The following is a 19265-nucleotide window of genomic DNA, read 5'->3' on the forward strand; positions in this document are numbered from 1 at the left end:
GGCGGAAGGAGTGCAGAGAGGTGAAGGAGTCCAGGGGGAGGAAGGATTGCGGATAGGGGAGGGAGTAAGGCTGGAGGAAGAAGTAAGGGTGTATGAAGGAGTCAGGAAGGTGAAAGACTAAGCTGGGGTGTAGTCTGGGGGGGGGCAGGGGCTGGACCAAAAGGGGAGGAGTCCAGGGGGAGGGGAACATGCAAGAGAGGGCCCTGGTGAGTCCATGACTGCCTCCTAGGGAGCGAACTGAGGGTGGGTGTGGAATGAGGGCGGAGTGAGACGGTAGGGTGAGGGTTCAACAGTAGCAGTAGAAGGGACGGCAAGGGTGGTTGGTGGGGACTCAGAGGCAGACACAGACCCTGGGGGAGGGAAGGTGAATGTGGATGGGGGTTGGATTTTCAGGAAGGAAGGGAACGTGCACGTTCACCTGGATATCCCCGAAGAAAAACGGTTATGGCTGGTAGGTCACGGAGGAGAGGTGGAAGGTGATGCCGGGGTCAACAACGATAGGGGAAAGGAAATGGGGGACTGGGGAAGGGGAAAAGACAAGGGAGCACATGAGAAACTGAATCAAGACCATGCTGCCCAAATCGAAAGTGAAACGACAGTTGTGGTGGATGAGATCAGATGCTGCTTGGGAACGTGATGCAGGTCAGCTCAGATGGACAACTGAAAGCAAACCCCAGCAGGTAGCATTAAAAATGCTCAGGACATTGAAGTGAGTGTGATGTGTGAAGGATTCGTGTGCGTGGGATAGTGCTTGCACGAGGCTCTGAAAGGCCCTGCCACACACACACACTTCTCCCGCTGCGGTGACAGAGGACAAGGTTGCGGGGCTCACAGGCAAATGGGACTCAGAGGGAGAGGACAGCCTCTGAGATTCCTGAGTGAATGACCTAGGGGTGTCCAGCTACTGCTCCTCCGCCCTTCAGGTGCTCAGGGGCCCTGGCCTGACTTCTTGAGGGGAAGGAGCGCCTAGAGGGACATCGAGGTGCCCAATTTCCCTCTCACGTTGCCACTGCAGGAACTCACACATGGCTACTGTGATGGAGTGCAAGTCTGCACACATTTCCGTGTTCTGCTGGAGCAGGATGGCATCTGCCATCCCCATGGAGAACTCCATAAACGCACATGTGGGCACCACGTCATCAGAGAGCAGGGGGGTACACTCCTCTGACTCATGTGCCACTCAGTTGAGGGCTTCCAACAGCTCTGCGTAATGTTCCCTCGCCTTCTGCTGACTCTCCACGGAAGGCCGAATCCAGAGGCTTGACATCTGACTTGGGCCTCACAGGTGCCTCTTCCCCAGCTGTCCTCTGAGTGCCGGGGAGCTCTACCAAACCTGCCTCTACCTGTTGCAGACGTGTCCATGTGGTGACCACCAGATTGTGAACCCAAGCCTGCTCTAGATCTATGTCCCATTGAGGTGTCTTTCTGCACTGGTGCAGGGTGTGGGTAAGCACTGTGATGGGTTCCAGGCTGCTTATTTCCACCTCTTCAATGGAGGGTGTTTCCCCTGCGCTGGAGGTGAGGACCTGGATGGAGCTGAGACACTGGCTGGCTGAGGGTGCCCATCGCTTGGCAGAGCTCCTGTGACCCAAAGCAGAGATAATTACTGCATGTCAGCAGAATCAAAAGGAGAGCACTCACATTTGCGTTGAGAGGGGGATGATGTGGCACAGGATCCTCACAAGGGTGTTTGCTGCCGACCGCACTGTCACTACGGACACGGTCCATGTCCTCGCCAGTCAGCACGATGGCACACTCCTCAACGTGAGTGAGGGGCCTAATGTGAGCCAATCCACCCCCGGACTGGGGCCTCTCCCTGCTGATGTGAGCAGTCTTCTGTGTGGAAACAGATGGAGAGTATGCGAGTAGGACACATGGCACTGCATGGAACGTTTGTGTGGTGAGCGGAGCCATGGACAGGATCAGGATGCGAGCTTGAGAGGGTATGAGCTTGATGGTGATATTAGGGTGTGTGAGCGAGTTAGTGTTGCTGTCCCTTGAGGTCCGAGATCCCTATGGATGTGTGATGGGTTTGAGAGTTGAAAGTGATAAGAAAAGTAGCTTACCCTGGTGGAAGTGACGAGGCCATTCATCCTGTAGTGGCACTGGGTGGCTATCCTCTTTTGTAGGGCATTAGTGCTGACCACTGCTGCAGGGCATTGGTGCTGATCACTGCTGCCACCATCTCCTATGCTGGATTGGTGGTGCAGCTGCCCAACCTGCAGCCACAGTGTGGGTAGAGGACATCACAGCGTTCAAAAGGTGCTCAAGGCCTTTGAAGTAGGGGGCTGCAGTCTTTTTGTTACTATTGGCATAGTAGTGAACAGGTAATGTGCGAATACCTTTGAAGCTCCTGGGGGGGGATTTGCTCTTCCCAATTACAGCCGATTTACATTTGTGTGTGCCAGCCGCATTGGCACAACCAAGGACTGTCAATCTATCCTTAGCATCCTTAACATCTGTTGGTACACTCTCCTCAGCCATTCCTTTTCGAGTCATGTTACCAGAACAGACTGGCTTCGTCAGCATTATAAATTTGTTCAAACAATTTTCGCAGCCAGGTTCTGATGTATGGTGTTGGATCCCAATGTGTCAGGAGTAGGGGGGGGTTCCATGTAGCCTGACAAACATGAGTTCTGATACCTGGCTTATGAGAATTCTTCAGGGCGTTGGTGTTATAATTAAGTTCATTTGATTGAATCCTCACTCACATTCTGCAGTGCTGCTTGGAATTACTTGTGTGCAATTTAGTAATGGTCATAAATCCTGGGGAAATGCATTGTCCAGCTTGCTCCACATAATCTCTGAATGCATTGATCACAGAAGTAGATGAAGCTATTGCCGATTCTCCATAACCTGGTGACACGTCAGCTGGCCAATAGTCTTTGTCAAGAACGCTCAATTGGTCAATCAGAGACGCATAACTGGATTAGGTTGCAGAAGCTGAACAAGAGACTTTCAATGACATGGTTATGAACATTCAATTTTCAAAATTACTAATGAGATTAATAAGAAACTGAAGTTGATGTTGATAATCTTACTGTTGTTCCCTAACGAGACAGTTCCAAACTTTCCCTGTGTGACTGCAACTTTGGCCTCAAGAGTTTTTGTGCCAGGTCGTTCTTTCGGTCATGCAAAAAGTGTACTCTGCAAAGGATCAATTTGTCTGCATACTTGATTGTTGGAGTGCGTTTCTGCAAACACTTAAAGCATTGAGTTCATGTAACATGTCATACATCAGAGCTAAGTCTAAGAGAAAATATTGAGGAAATTCTCTTTAACAGAACCTCATAGGTTTCCCTGTCAGACGCAGACCTTGTTTCATCTTTCATTGACAGTTCAAAATAGTTGGAGCACACAGCCGACACTGTTCAAGATGAACTTACTACCCATCTAGTGCTTAAAATGCAGCCTATTTTGGAAATTTGTTGTTCTAAATCAGCAGCACATTCGACCAGTTACCTCTAATTGAGAGGTGATCTGTTATACACAGACTATAATTTGTACATAAATGAATGGAAACAGTACACGCCACTAACTTCTGTCACCGAATCACCCATTGAAAGTTCTAATCTAAGATTCAGGCAATGCCAAACAATAATATGATATTGCTCCATAAGTCTGTGAGCTACACCTGATTTGGTGCCCAGCATAACACTTGCTCCATCACCAGTAAGCGCTACAAGATGCTGCTTCAGGTAGAGGTCTTCAAAATCATGTTTTGCAAGACAGTGAAAAAGATGCTTAACTATTGTACCAGCTTTTTGATCTGGAAGTTCAATCGGATCATAAAACATGAAGGGTGGATCATCCTTATCATTTTCACATTTCAGGTAAACTACTAGAGCGGTTTTGGTCCTTAGGCTTTTAGATTCATCAATAAGAATCAAAATTTTACCCTTGATTATTTTGATATGCTGGCAAATTTTCTTCCTCATCTGGGTAGCTGTGTGGTCAATAATTTCCTAACCTAATTCCTGTGTCAACACCATTTGCACTTTGAAGTTCCAGCAAACCAAAGTGGTCAGAGTAAGGTCTATTGTTTTGAGCCACACAGTATGCAGAGCAGAAAACTGCACAAGTCGCCTTTAGATGAGATGCGTTGAGGTTGTTACAATTTTTCTCAAGAATGTCTTCCTCTGCTTTTTCAGCGATTTGTTGCGCAGTGATGTGAGCCTTCAATAGTTTGTGTTCTACAATTTTTTTTCTGAGAGATTTTAAATATGCACTCTGGCTGGGTCCATTGTATGTCACTTAGTACAAACACCATTCACTCGAAAGTCTCAATCCCAAAAGTGATAAGCTACTAATATTTGCACACAGGATATGTCTCAAGTGCCATTCATTTCTTCATTACCATTTTTAACTTGTGTGTGTGTGTGTGTGTATATAATATATATACATATATAAATGAAAAGGGGGCAATTTGACATCATGTTCCATACCAGAAAGAAAAATTGGTATCCAATAATAGATGAGTAAATGGATGATTTATAGTCTTTAATTTCTTTATTAAATAAATATATAGAAAGTTTAGAAATTGTGGAATGGTTCAGTTTCATCATTTAAAATTTGCACAACAAAAATGGTTCCTCAATAACTTATTTTAAAATTCCCTTGGACCATTGTTATTTTATCCTCTTTCTCTGTTGTGGATACAAAGTATTCATTTAACAAGTATACATGTCTGTCATTGTTTATTTTCTTTCATACTCCCTTTTTGAACCTACTTTCCGAATATTCATTTTTTTTTCAATGTGAATACATATATAAACGTATATATTAAATTCTACCAGCCTGATGGATTTCCTTTTTTATTATGTTTGTGCAAATCATTTATTTTAGCTTGGTGCCATCTTTCTCTTCAGTTTAATGATCCACATCCATCATGGCAGCGTTCCGCTGGACCCATTTGTTTATACATTGACAGATTAGACTGCAATTATAGTTATATACAATTGTGCGATTCAAGATGCTTAGATTAAGAAATTCTGCAGATTAAAGGCACTGTTTATTCAAAATGATTCTTGTCACCAGGACATCACATTTTCTGACTTTTGACATCACATTTTACACCGGGAATAAAAATTGGTATCTAATAATGCTGACTAAATAGATGATTTATCACAAATAGTCTATTTAATTCTTCATTAAATTAATTTACTGACAGTTTGAATATTGTGGATGCTATTCGGTTTCAGCTTTTAAAATTTACACACAATCATGAGCTAAAAAATGCTTTGGTAGCTTCTTTTTGAATAGTCACAGAATCCTTGGATTAAGCAGGATAAAGGAATACAATTAGATTATCTGGTAATTATTGTTGGTAGTAATAAAAGGAAACCTCAGCAATGTGAAACAATCAGTCCAGGTCATATGGCAATAAAACAATGGAGGCACTTTCAGATCACATGATCAAAGCAAAAGGTACAAAAGGTCACAGGAGAAATGTTCAGTGATTAATTGCCCAGGGCTGGACTACACCTTTCCCAAAAATGGTGAAAAATATAGCACCGAATACATCAATAGCAGCAGCAATGTAGAATACAGTTTGCCACTGTGCAATTGTATGCTGTGGAGTAAAAAGGAAAAATAAAAATGAACACTAATTCTGATTTAGAGAAACATATGCACACCGTGTATTAATATAAAATGTGCAGGCAAATTCACTTGTTATTAACAATGTCAGTATCAGAGAAGACACCATCATTTCCCTTGCATGCTAAATATATTATAAATTAATACTCTGCACAGCTTATGATTTCATTATTCATTATGTACAGAGGAAATCCTTCATTGGATAGTCTTGCATTCTATCAAATTAGAAACATATTTCTTTATGATAAATCATGATGTTTTGTTCAGGACACAGTTATACTTAATGCACAAATGTAGTTTTCCACATCACAGTTGATATTTCAATCTGGTTAATTATTTTGAGGGCATTTTCAAGACCATTTCAATAAACAGTACCAAATTCTAAAGCTACCCATGTGATATGTTCTCTGAAATATTAAGTATTTTTGCCTATCACTATGACATACAGGTCAAGACATAATATTTTACTGGCCCAGGGATTCCTTTGGAACAACCAAACACTGTTTCCAAACAAGCAAATGCAGGCCAAAATAGTTTCCTTGATGAGAAAATTTGCAAAGTTTTTCACTTGGTAAGGATATATCGAAACGTATACTTACATTGTATGTCAAGGCTTTGGCAATAATGGGTCCTACTATTCCTGGGATAGTAGCAAATGTATTTGTGATTCCAAGTAAAATTCCTGCATACCTGGTAATGATTAAGCATTTAATTTAACTTCTATGATGAATTTGCACACAAAAATAACAAAAAAGTTAAATATTTCCACCTCTCCCCCAAAATGTTATCAATAGTGTAATTGCTGATTGGGAGGCACAGACTCCAACACCAGTTTGGTTCTGTAGTTAACCAATAGCAGACTGTGGATTGGGTGGTACTGTGCCAATGAACATTGGAACACTAAATGCTATGTGCCTCATAGTGGGAGGAACAGAGCTTCAGTCAGCTTCCAATCCAAACCATGTTGAACAGTGGACAGCTAGATGAGGGCTACTTTAGCATCCTATGGAGAGATGAGAGAAGTTCAGAGAACTATAAATGTTTAAAAACACAGGCAGAGGCCAGTCAGACCATCATATCTATACCAAATTCTTTATTACAGCAATTATAATAAACTCTGCTGACCTGACTCTTCCTCAAATATTTATCCAATTTTCCTTTAAAAACATGTAATGGTCTCTTCCTCAATCACTTCATGTGACAAACCATTCCATGCTCCAACAACCCTCTAAAAAAAAAATCTCATCTTTCTCTTTATTCTATGACCAGAGGAAATCATATAATTATATAGAATAGTATAATACAAAAGGAGTCTGCGCAGGCACTTCCAAAGAGCAATCCAGTTGGTCCCAATCCCTACTCTTTCCCACATCCCTGAATATTTTTCCTTCTAGTTTTTAACCCAATTCCCTTTGAAAGGCTACTATTGAATCCGTTTCCACCATCATATTAGGCAATGCATTCCAAATCTTTATGCCTAGTTGCATGAATATGTATTTCTTCATGTTGCCTTTTTTTGTCAATTACTTTAAATCGGTGCTCTCTGGTTTTTGATCCTTTAGCCAGAAAGATCTAAAACTTTCAAGATTTTAAATAGTTTATCAAATCTTCTGTGCTCTGACCCTTATTCACTCAACATCATTCACAGTTAGAAATAAAACTCATTAAGTCTCTGCTTTCGCTGTCCTAGTAGAAAGTCACAGTACCTTAAGTCCTGCTGAAATCCATAAACGGGTACCAAAAGGACATAAGAACTAGCAGGAGTAAGCCATTTGGGTCTATGAGCCTGCTCTGCCATTCAATAAAGTCATGGGTGATCTGATTATAGCCTTAATTCCACTTTCTTGCCTGCCTCCCATAACACCCAGCTCCTTGTAGATCAAAAATCTGTCTAACTCAGCCTTGAATATATTCAATGAGCCAGCCTCCATTGTTCTCTGGGATAGAGAATTCCACAGACTAACTAAATTCTGAGAGAAGAAGTTCCTCCTCATCTCCAGCTTAAATGGGAGACCCCTTATTTTGAACTATGTCCCCTAGTTCTAGGCTTCCAAACAAGGGGAAACATCTTCTCACATCTACCTTGTCAAGCTCCTTCAGAATTTTTTACGTTTCAGTACGATCACCTCTCATTCTTCTAAACGTCAATGAACATAGGTTCAACTTTTTGCTCAACCTTTCCTCATAAGACAACCCCTTCATCCCAGGAATATAACACTGTAAGCTACCAATTGAGCCACAGCTGACATTGCAACAAGGAAACAGGGAGAATGCATAAAGAAGCTTGAAAATGGAAAGGTTCCAAAGTGCTAATACTATGACATATAATAATGACATTGGCTCAAGTTGAATTTTAAGACAACTATTTTGAAAAGTTACCATGTGATCTATTTTTGGTCAGCCTCATACCTAGAGATTGGGAAATTATCTCTGCAATGGCTGTGAACTTGAGGTTGGATTGGCCACTGCATCCATCTGTAATGGGCAGCATCAATGCTTGTGAACTATTCTCGTAACAATGCCAAATTTCCTGTCTAATATATAAAGGCAAGGCAGGTATCAGAGGCAACTGTGCTTTCCATCAATCACTCTAGAAATTTCAGAAGCTGTAAGGTTGGTGCTTCTTGTTGAAAACTGGGAGGAAATTTTGAAATAGGTGGTAGATATCCAGATGCTGTATTGGAAGAAAAACTACCAAATTATCGAGGACAATGTGAGCCTGAAGGCTGTATTTTGTGCTGTATCTTCCATATTAGGAGGATCACCGGTCAGGTTCTCTGCTCCTTGTGTGCAAATATGTACCTTCTTGGGTAATAACTAAAAGCCAGCATAATGGTCACACAGTCTGTATGAGGTAAAGTACTACAATCCATAAAGAGTGGACAAATTCCTGCTCTCACCCCATCCCGCCAAAATAGTACTTATTGCACAGCAAGAAATTAAAGGAACAACTATTGAACAGGAAGATGAGGCAGATCCAACTCAATAAGAGCAGCACATTTATTTTGCTACTCAACAAATTTGAACATCCTGTTAGTGTTTTCACAGGTAATTGAAAATTAGTCTGATTTCATGTCAATACCAACAAACTTGACATTACTTCTGTATTAAATGAAGCAGAATAAATAGGATTAAATGATTGAAAAGATACATTGATGCATGTAGTTTATGTATTTACAAGTTATTGATCATTGCAATTCGGAAAAATCTGCCAATGATCAAAGACAAAAGGAAATAAGAGGGAGGATGTCACCCAGGTCATTCTTATCCACCTTAAGAGGAGAGGAAGCAATTTATAAATGTTTTTTCACAGATTTCTTCATTGTAAAGGGGAGATTAAAGAAAAACACATGGAAAATTATTTTGCTTTTCAGCAGCAGAATAAATAAACCACAGGTTAATAGTTTAGACTAATTCACTTACGATGGGGCAATGTCCAAATGATTAATATTGAATCCAGACATGCTAAAGCCTCCCAACGCAGAAGATATTGTTAAAAATAGCACAGCCATTATGTAGTTACAGCCTATATGTCCAGCAGCAACAAGGAAAATTGCAGGTCCGATCATACCTAAATCAAAACAAAGGTTATTACTGTAATTATTGAAAACAAGGAATTGTAACAATCCTTTTGCAGGTGCTAGGGTTGTTGTTGTACTCATTTAAGATTCTAGGTTACTTCTGCTAATGAATTAACCAATAGGGTATGGTGGTAGGTGCCTTTAAGTACAGGTTTATAGCTCTGCATATATCTGGAGGTGAATTTGAAGGCAATCAGTGGAGATATAAAGGTCAATGATCCAACTGTTGATTAACGTCAATATGTAGCAGATACCAATTTGGACATAGTCCTTTAGAACTGTGCTGAGAAAGACAAGGTCATTTTGATCTTTATCTTGTGGCGTATAACGCACATGAACAAACAGTTGTCCTTCTTGTTTAGGACTCACAAAAGCAATAGAACTTCCTTCAAACCATGCTCCAGTAATAAGAGCCATAGAGATTTGACATAACTATTTGCAAAGCCCTTGACATGAAAGTCTTGATTTAGTTAGTGGTGATTAAACCCATTTGAATTTAGATGCCTGGACCGACAAGGTTGCTGGTGCAAGCTGAATTGCATAGATGGTTCCATCACACTGAAGGCGGATGGCCATTGTAAAGTTTATGATGAAACTTCACATCGAGATGATGCTGGAAGGCATTACCTAGGCTAAGTTTATATTTTCTGTCCTCTATCCCACTGAATCATTTTATTTCAAGTACCTCAACTAAATCTGTGATTCTCGAACTGGGGTCTGCATACACCTGGGGGCCTGTAGAGACTTTCCTATGAGTCTATGATTTATGAAAGTGCTTACTTAGCAGGGTTGGCCTTATGGGTACCAAGGCACCATGATCAAGGGTAGGTGAATGAGCCGTGGCTGTGGGAGCACAGTGCAGCTACCCTGTGTGCAGTGCTAAGCGGGCTGGCTCTCACCTAGGAGAGGTGCATGGAGGAGTGCTGAGAGTGGCATAAGATCTCCAGGTAGACCTGTGGTTACCAAGAATGGTAGTGGACATCAGGCGAATTCAGCCTTGTTCAAGATGATAGTTTTTGTTTGAAAAATACATTTAGTTACTACATATTTAAACTCAGAGAAAGGATGCCAAAATACAAATTTGACCTGGGTGCCATTTCCCCCCCGCCAATTTAGATGATGATTATTAATCCATTTGAAAAACAGTCCTTCAAACAAAAAATTTTGAGAATCATTGAATTAGATCATCCCTTAATCTTCTAAATTCAAGGGAACACAAGCCAAGATTATGCAAACCATCCTATAATTAAACCCTTTAAACTCATATTTCACACATCTATTTGCAACCATGTGATATCAATCATGCAAATTGTTATCCCAGAGGAGTATAAGCTCTAAATGCCACTAGACCTAAATGACCGTCCCTTTTCAATGGATCATCCCCACCTATTCAACATCCCCTTCCTCCTTCTCCAAAATACAGCTAATTGTTGCAAACTAACTTACGTTGTCCGTTTCAAAGGTTTTTCTTAATAATTTATTCCACGGCTTTATGAACTCTGGTAAAGTTTCAGCTGACTTCTCTTCCTATTCCTAGTCAATTCTGGCCACAAAATTGATCAGATAGGGTCTGAGCAGTGACATATATAGCAACAATATAGGCTTTTTTGATTTATAATCAAACTCTGTTAATGCTTATTCACTCCTTATTTATTTTATTTAGAAAGGAAACGACTACTAAACACTAGTTAATGGTCTCATTAATTTACACATAACAACCCCTGAAGCTCTTCCTGGATTACTGTCCCATTTAGCACATGCTCCTCTATTTGGTTCCTTACTTCCAGAATCAAAGCTGCGCACTGAATTGCAACTCCACCCAGTGGCCAATCATCTCAAAGGTCCATCAAAATGTGTTCCACTGTTCATTTACGCTGCCTCCTATTTATGTATTGTGCGCAAATTTGGAAATGCTGCCTATAATGTCCTATTTTAAGCAAATTATCAATCAAACACCATCCTTTGTTTCATTATGCTGGCAATGTGGAATCTTTCAATAAACCCATCCACATGCCAATTGCATTTCTACTGCCTACAATGTCAGTGAAGTCCTTTTTAAAAAGACTCCAGCAGCTTAATAAATCTAATTTTAAACTTTTTTCCTTAATGTCATCTAGGGTTATTGGAGTCCCAATTACTGTTATATTCTGAACCAACATGTTTGCACTGTCAGCACTTTTTATATCAGCTTTTAAAAATAAATGTCTCAGGATTGTCTTCAGCCATAAAAAATAATAATTTGAAACACCTTACCTATTATGGTGCACATTTTACGAACAGCAGATGTGGTAAAATTATGTTTTTTTATCAGGCAATCAGCAATCAACCCAGCAATGATCATCACCATCCAACAGAAGAGATACGGTAGGGCAGATAAAAAGCCATTCTACATAAACAGAGCGATTAGCTATATTGCAGTACAAAATTCTGTAGCACATTAAACATGAGTATAAGAACATAACAAGAAGTAATGTTCATCCAAAGAATGAATTGCAGAATTTGCCCATAATGGACTTTACCCCAAACAATCTTCCAAGGGAAACTATCCTCAAGCAAAGGTCAAATTTCTATCAGATAAAAATCTATAATAGTAATTCAAATTGCACTGCTCACCTATAACAAGATGAAGGTGCTACATAAATTGCTAAAGTAGCAAAATATCCCGAGGCAGTTCAACAGCATTAGTCAAAATTTGTCATCGAGCCTTAGAAAGAGATGAGGACAGATGACTAAAAGCTTGGTCAAAGAGGTAGGTTTTAAGGAGCATCTGAAAGGAGGGGAGAGAGAGGTGGAGAGGATTAGGAAGGAAATTCCAGAGCTTAGGGCCTAAGCAGCTGAAAGCACTGTTGCCAATGGTGGAGGCAATTAAGATCAGGGATGCGTAAGAATTGGAGGAGCACAGAGATCTCAAAGGCTTGTAGGGCTAGAGGAGGATTGAGAAATTGAGAGAGGCAAGGCCATGAAAGAATTTGAAAACAAAGATGAGAATTTTAAACTTAAGGAGTTGCCAGACTAGGAGCCAGCTTGCACAAGGATATTGGGTGAATAGAATCTGGTGCAAGTTAAGGTATAGGCAACAGAGTTTTGGATGAGCACAAGGTTATGTCGGGATGTTGCTCAGCATGGTGCAAAAAAATCAGGTTGTATGAAGAATTATTTGGGTATTCACATAACAATTTTAAAGTGATTAATTAACAAAGCATCAATTACTTTAGATTTGGAATAACATTTGGGACCTCCCTTGGAGCTTGCTGATTTAGCACTTGTATCCTGCAGTCCAATGATTAGTTAAATGAAAAAGCTTCCTTACATTTGCAAAGTGAGGTCATTCGCTTTTAGAGTCAGAGTCATTAAGTTTATTTTCCTCAAATGCCCATTCTATTTCATTTTGAAATCATTGATCATCTCCAGTTCCACCACCTTCATGGATAGTAGTTCCAGGACATGATCACACGTTGCATTAAAAAGTTCTTCCTCACATCTTCCCGTATCTCTTGTCCAAAACCTTAACTTTATGTTCCCTAGTTCTTGTACCATTAGCTAATGGGAATCGTTTTCCTTTGTTTACTTTACCTAAATCTCCCAATCTCCTTTGCTCCAAGGAGAACAACCTAACTTTGTAGCTAAATTGCCTCATCCTTGAAACCATTCTGGTAAACCTCCTCTGGACCCTCTCGAGGACCCACACATCCTTTCTAAAGTGTGGTGACCAGAACTGGATGCAATGCTCTAGTTGTGGCCTATCCAGAGTTTTATAAAGGTTCAGCATAACTTCCCTACTTTTGTACTCAATACTCCTATTTATGATGCCCAAGATCCCATATGCTTTGCTAACCAATCTCTCAATTTGTCCTGCCACCTTCAAAGATCTATGTATTTGAACCCCCAGTTCCTGCATATTCTTTAGAGTCGTGCCATAAAGTTTATATTGCCTTTCCCTATTCCTTCTGCCAAAATTCTCTTAATTAAGGTTAAATTCAACCTGCCACTTGTACCCATTCTGCTAGCTTAACCATGCCCTGTTGCAGTTGATCGGTATCCTTACTGTTTGCCACATCTTCAAGTTCATATATACACATACATATAAAAAGGCAGGACCTACAATGGATAGAACAGAGTACTTTCTAAATGCGAGAAGCCAAAAACAGTGGCGGTCCAAAGATACTTGGGGGTCCATGTACATCAATCATTAGACACAGATCATTAAAATGTCATGGGCAGCTACAGAAAATAATTTTTAAAATGGCTAATGCAATGCTGAGATTTATATCTAAAACGACTAGACTACAAAGGAGTAGACATGATGCTCCAGCTATTTAAAGCCATGTTAGACCACAGCTGGAGTACTGAGAGAAGTTCTAGGCACCTTAGGAAGGCTATACTGGCCTTTGAGGCAGCTCAGCGTAAATTTACCAGGATGATACCTCGACTCTAAGGGTTTAATTACAAGGACAGATTACACAAACTAGGGTTGTATTCTCCAGAATATACACCGATTAAGGGATATTTGATCAACAATTAAGATATTAAGGGGAACAGATGGGAGAAACTATTTCCACTAGTTCAGGAGTCTAAGACTAGGGGCCATAGTCTAAAAATTAGAGACAGACTTATTAGGAGTGAAGTTAGGTAAAACACACACAGAAGGTGGTCGAAGTTTGGAACTTTCTTCCACAAATGGCAATTGATGCTAGATCAATTAACCTTAAATCTGAGACTAACAAATTTTTTGCTAACTAAAGGTATTAAGGGTTATGGGGCAAGGGCAAGTATATAGAGTTAGGTCACAGATCAGCCATGATCTCATTGAATGGGGAAAACAGCTCCTGGAGTTAAATGAGGCTACTCATGTTCCGATGTTCCTGCTGTTTCTATAAACTGATTACCCTCGGAAATTACTCCCTTTCTAATATTTAAAATTGTTCTGCATTGATATCTTAAATGTGGACTAGATCTCTTTGGCAGCCTTCCATCTCATGAGACAATGGTTTGCGCCTTGGTGGTCAACTGTGTTAAACAATGCCTAGTGTGGCTCAGAGGTACCACTCTAGCATGGCAGTCTCTGCCCCATTTGTTGCAGATGAAGATATTGGACTGCAAAGGTGCAGGATTCACTGCCCTCTATTTTCTCTTCTTGGCCAACTAGATACCAGGCAGTTAAATAGACCACAGGGTATTTGAGGTCCACTTCCAAGAGTGATTGATAATACTAAAGAGCATAGCTGGTGCAAAACCTGAAAAATTATGACAGGGAATAACACTGGAAGCTTATAATTTTGGGCTAAATTGGTATTGGAATGATCTGAGTCAAATAAATAAACATGAACTTCATTACTGTCAGTAAAATGAGTGGTGATGGATCAGTTTTACTGACAGCATGGTGTAAAAATCATTTAACAAAACCAATATCTTATATATATTGTAATTTTTCTCAAAGCACAGCATAACTTAAAAGCGACCAGGGGTAGAAGATAATTTTGTTACACTATTGTTTCATTGTTTGCTCCAAATTTAGCAAAAACACTGCTCAGGCTGCATTTAAGCTGTTCAGGACTTACCTCTTTAATGTCGAATTGTAGAATTTCTTCCATGTATGTTGGCAGCAGTGTTAATAATGTGTAAAAAGTCCAGTTGTAGCAAAAATGAGGAACAATTATAGCCCAGAGCGGCAAAGATTTCCATAGAGATCCCCAGGGCACATAATTCTTGAAAGAATGCTATATAAATAAAACAAAAGAGAAATTATTAAAATTGAAGGAGAAAACAACCTAAATGCTATTTAAATGCATGTAGTAACATTGCAACTCGGAGTGCTACAACTATCTGGAACTGAACATTATTCTTGACTATTTCCTTAACCTTTCTACTAAGTAAGATTTCATTTTAAGTTTAGACAGTTCTAGTGTTTTCTTTTAAATCTTGCTCTGTGTTTTAATATAGGAATAAAAAAAACAACTCTTTAAGAACAGTTGAATAGAAATAATTTTCCCCACTTCATGATAAGCACGAGTCTTAGTTCAGTCTTACCAAGATTGTTTAACTACTAATTCATGACAAGATAATCTTTGGTCTGTCTCTTTAGTGTTGGGATCAATATCTACAAAACTCTTTCCAAAGGAAGGAACACACCATCAGCCGTATTGTAGAGGCAGCTTAACCAGAAATGTAATTCACACACCCTGAAAAATTGCCCAGGTATGCCCTGTCAACAAAAAGCCAATCAAGTCCAACCTAGCCAATTACCATCATATCAGCCTATTCCCAACCATGAGCACAGTGATGAAAGGAGTTGTCTACAGTGCTATCAGGCAGCATTCGCTCACCAATAACCTGCTCACTGATGTTAAGTTTAGGCTCTGCTAAGACCACTTATGTCCCAAGGCACTTAACATGAGTGTTATGAAACAAAGTATGACACCGAGCCACAAAAGGAGATATTAGGTTAGATGGTTTAAAGAGTGTCTTAAAGGAGGAAAGTGAAATAGAGACACAGGAAGGTGTAGGGAGGGTATTCCATAGCTTAGGTTGCCTGACTGTTAGCCAATGTAAGTCAGCGAGCATAGGGGTGATAGGTGAAAGAATCTTGGTGCAAGTTCAGATATGGGCAGCAGAGTTTTGGATGACCGTATTGCAAAATGAGCTGAATTCCACAGCCACCACTCTTGACATTAAGCCCAACACAAAGAAAGATGATTGTGGAGGCTAATAATCTCAGGCCCAAGACATCAATGCAGGAGCTCCTCAGGGCAGCAGCATCATCATCCTAAAAATCTTTAGCTGCTTAGTCCAAGATCTTACCTCCGTCATAAGGTCAGAAGTGGGGTTGTTCGCTGATGATTTGCAATGTTCAGTTCCATTCACAATTCCTCAGATAACGAAGCAGTCCATGCTCGCATGCAGCAAAGCCTGGACAACATCCAGGTTCGGGCTGATGTGGCAAGTAACATTTGTGCCAGATAAGTGCCATGTAATGACCATTTCCAACAAGAGTGTCTACCATCTCCCTTTGACACTGAATGGCATTAACCATCACTCCTCATCCCTTTTAACTTATCTGCAGTCTTTGACATGGCTGATCACACTGACCTCCTCCAACAACTCTTCACTGGCATCCAGTTGGGACTCTCTCTCCTCAGTTCCACTCTTACCAATCTAATCATTGCCAGGGTATCACTTGCAATGGCTTCTCTTCCCAGTCCTCCAGCCATTACCTCTGGTGTCCCTCAAGGATCTATCCATGGCTCCCTCCTATTCCGTACTTACATGCTGCCCCTTGGCGACGTCATCCAAAAGCACAGCATTAGTTTTTGCATGTATGGTGACGACACTCAGCTCTACCTCACCACCACCTCTTTCGACTCCTCCCCATTGCTAAATTATCAGACCATTTATCCAACATTCAGTATACAGCAGAAATTTCCTTCAATTTTATATTGGGAAGGCTGAAGCTATTGTCCCCACTCCAAATTCCATTCCCAAGTTACCAACTCCCTGGCAATAATCTGAAACCAAACCAGACTGCTTGCAACCTCGGTGTCATATTTGACCCCGAGATAAGCTTCCGATCACATATTTGTCCATCAATAACACCGCCTAATTCCACCTCTATAGCACTGCCCAACTTCACCCCAACTCAGCTCATCTGCTGTTGAAATGCTCATTCATGCCTTCATTATCTCTAGACTTGACTATTCCAATGAACTCCTGGCTGTTCTCTCACATTCTACCCTCTGTAAACTTGAGGTCATCCGAAACTCTGCTGCCCATATCTGAACTTGCACCAAGATTCTTTCACCTATCACCCCTATGCTCGCTAACTTACATTGGCTAACAGTCAGGCAACCATAAAGCCCTAAGCTATGGAATACCCACCCTACACCTTCCTGTGTCTCTATTTCACTTTCCTCCTTTAAGACACTCTTTAAACCATCTAACCTAATGTCTCCTTTTGTGGCTCGGTGTCATACTTTGTTTCATAACGCTCATGTTAAGTGCCTTGGGACATTTTATTACATTAAAAACTCTATAAAAATATAAGTTGTTTGAGTTACTATTGCCAATTTCCCCCATCATCAAATATTGATTTTAAAATTTTCATACATGTTTCCAAAGCCCTCCATGGCCTCGCTCCTCTCTCTTGCTGTAATCTCCAACAGTCTCTCTTCTTTGACCAAGCTTTTGGTCATCTGACGTAATATCTCCTTATGGGTCACTGTCACATTTTGTGACATTTTATTACTTTAAGGCACCATACAAATATAAGTTATTATTGTTACTATTGTCAAATTCCCCCATCAACATCCTGGAGTTGCCATTGACCAGAAACTCAACTGAACAAGCTGCATACATGCTGTGACTACTTGAGCAAGTCAGGGGCTGGGTATTCTGTGACAAGTAACCCACCTCCTGATTCCATGACCTACAAGTCAGGAGTGTGATGGAATACTTTCCACTTGCCTGAATGAGTGAAGGTGCACAACACTCCCAAGAAGTTCAACATCCAAGACAAAGTGGCCCATTTGATCAGCAGCCCATCTGCCACCTCAAACATTCACTTCTTCCAGCACTGGTGCACCAAGGCTGCAGTATGTACTATCAACATGCTGCTGCAGCAACTCGCCAAGAATTCTTTGATAAGACATCCCAAACCTGTGACCTCCACCACCTGAGAAGGGTAACAGGTGCATGGGAACATCGCCATCATCAACTTCTGCTCCAAGCCACATGTCATCTCAACTTGGGGCATTTACCCTTCATTGCTGCTGGATCAAAATCCTGGAACTCCCTAATGTATTTTGGGAGTTCCTTCAATACATGCAGCAGTTCAAGAAAGCAGCTCAAGGGAAACTAGGGAGATGTGTGTTTGTTGCTGTGTATATTAATTACAAACATAGAATATGTAATCAAACAGGATAATGGAGTGTTTTGTCTGGAGTTCAGAAGTGAGGAATTAATGTTTCAGTTGTACAGAGCCTTAGTTAGACCCCATCTGAAGTACTACATTAAATTCTGGGCATCACAATTCAGGGAAGATATACTGACCTTACATGGGTTACAGCACTGATTCATCAGAACTATACTAGGACTTAGAGTGTTAAATTATAAAACAGGTTGGAATAGCTTGGTTTGGATTATTTTGAAATAAAAGACTGAGGGCTGATTGAATTGAGATGATTGAATGATTTGATAGGTAGATACAGAAACTGTTTCTTCTGTTGGAAGAATCCAAAACAATAGGACATAACATTAAAGTTAGAGCTAGACCATTTAGAGGTGATTGTCAGGAAACACTTCTCACAAAGGATGGTGGGAATTTCCTTCCCAAAAGTCTGTGGATGTTGGATCAATTGAAACTTAAAGATGAAAAACGATAGATTTTTGTTCGGTAAAGGTATCAAGGGGTATAGAACAAAGGCAGGTCAATACAGTTCAGGTAAAGGTCAGCCAAGATCTGACTGAATGGTGTAACAGGCATGAAGGACCAGGTTGTCTACTCCTGTTCCAATGCTTCCATATACTCAAAAGGGTAGACTGTATTGTCTTTATAAGCTTTAACAGTAGAACTAAATTATTTTCCTATTCTGGTATAGGTGCAGAAAACACTAAGCTGCTGACAAAGAATTTAGTGATTTGATAGCTCTAAGGTACAGTATTTGAACCATATGCTCAGCTTGAGTCAACTATTCCAAATGGCAGGGCATGTCCTACCTGGCCACGAAGTGAAGAGATGATATATTCTCGCTCAGCATTAGATATAGTTGTGTGGGTTTCTGGTGTGTCACTAGCCAACAAGAACCATAACAGACACCATGCCACTCCAAATGCACCTTACGAAAAAAAAAAGCTATTAAAATGTCAAACAGTAGGGGACCTATGCACCAAAACTATCTGTTAATATATTAAAAATTTTACACACCTGTGCATACCAATTTGTAACTTCTTCCACCATATTCACAGTTATAATAGAAATTGCTAATGGCTGGATTTTGCAGTGGTAATGACAGTGAAATTATTAGCATTCGTCATCATTACTCCACTGAAACTGACAGCAACTTCAGGAGTCCACAAAAATGCAGAATAATATGG

General features: G+C 40.5%; 1 protein-coding gene across 1 annotated transcript in view; it reads right to left on the bottom strand.

The window, feature by feature from the left end:
• Positions 1-4989: 4989 nt before the first annotated feature.
• slc17a5 (solute carrier family 17 member 5) overlaps positions 4990-19265 on the bottom strand; it is a 30359-nt gene continuing 16083 nt past the window's right edge. The window contains exons 6-11 of the mRNA XM_078541941.1: positions 18888-19006; positions 14738-14896; positions 11433-11565; positions 9022-9169; positions 6198-6288; positions 4990-5572 (exon numbers count right to left, since the gene is read on the bottom strand). Of these exons, the coding sequence (XP_078398067.1) occupies positions 5453-5572; positions 6198-6288; positions 9022-9169; positions 11433-11565; positions 14738-14896; positions 18888-19006 (770 nt within the window). The 3' untranslated portion in view covers positions 4990-5452. The remainder of the gene's footprint in view (positions 5573-6197; positions 6289-9021; positions 9170-11432; positions 11566-14737; positions 14897-18887; positions 19007-19265) is intronic.

The sequence above is a fragment of the Cetorhinus maximus genome, chromosome 5 (assembly GCF_964194155.1).
Source record: "Cetorhinus maximus chromosome 5, sCetMax3.hap1.1, whole genome shotgun sequence".
Classification (NCBI taxonomy): Eukaryota; Metazoa; Chordata; class Chondrichthyes; order Lamniformes; family Cetorhinidae; genus Cetorhinus; species Cetorhinus maximus.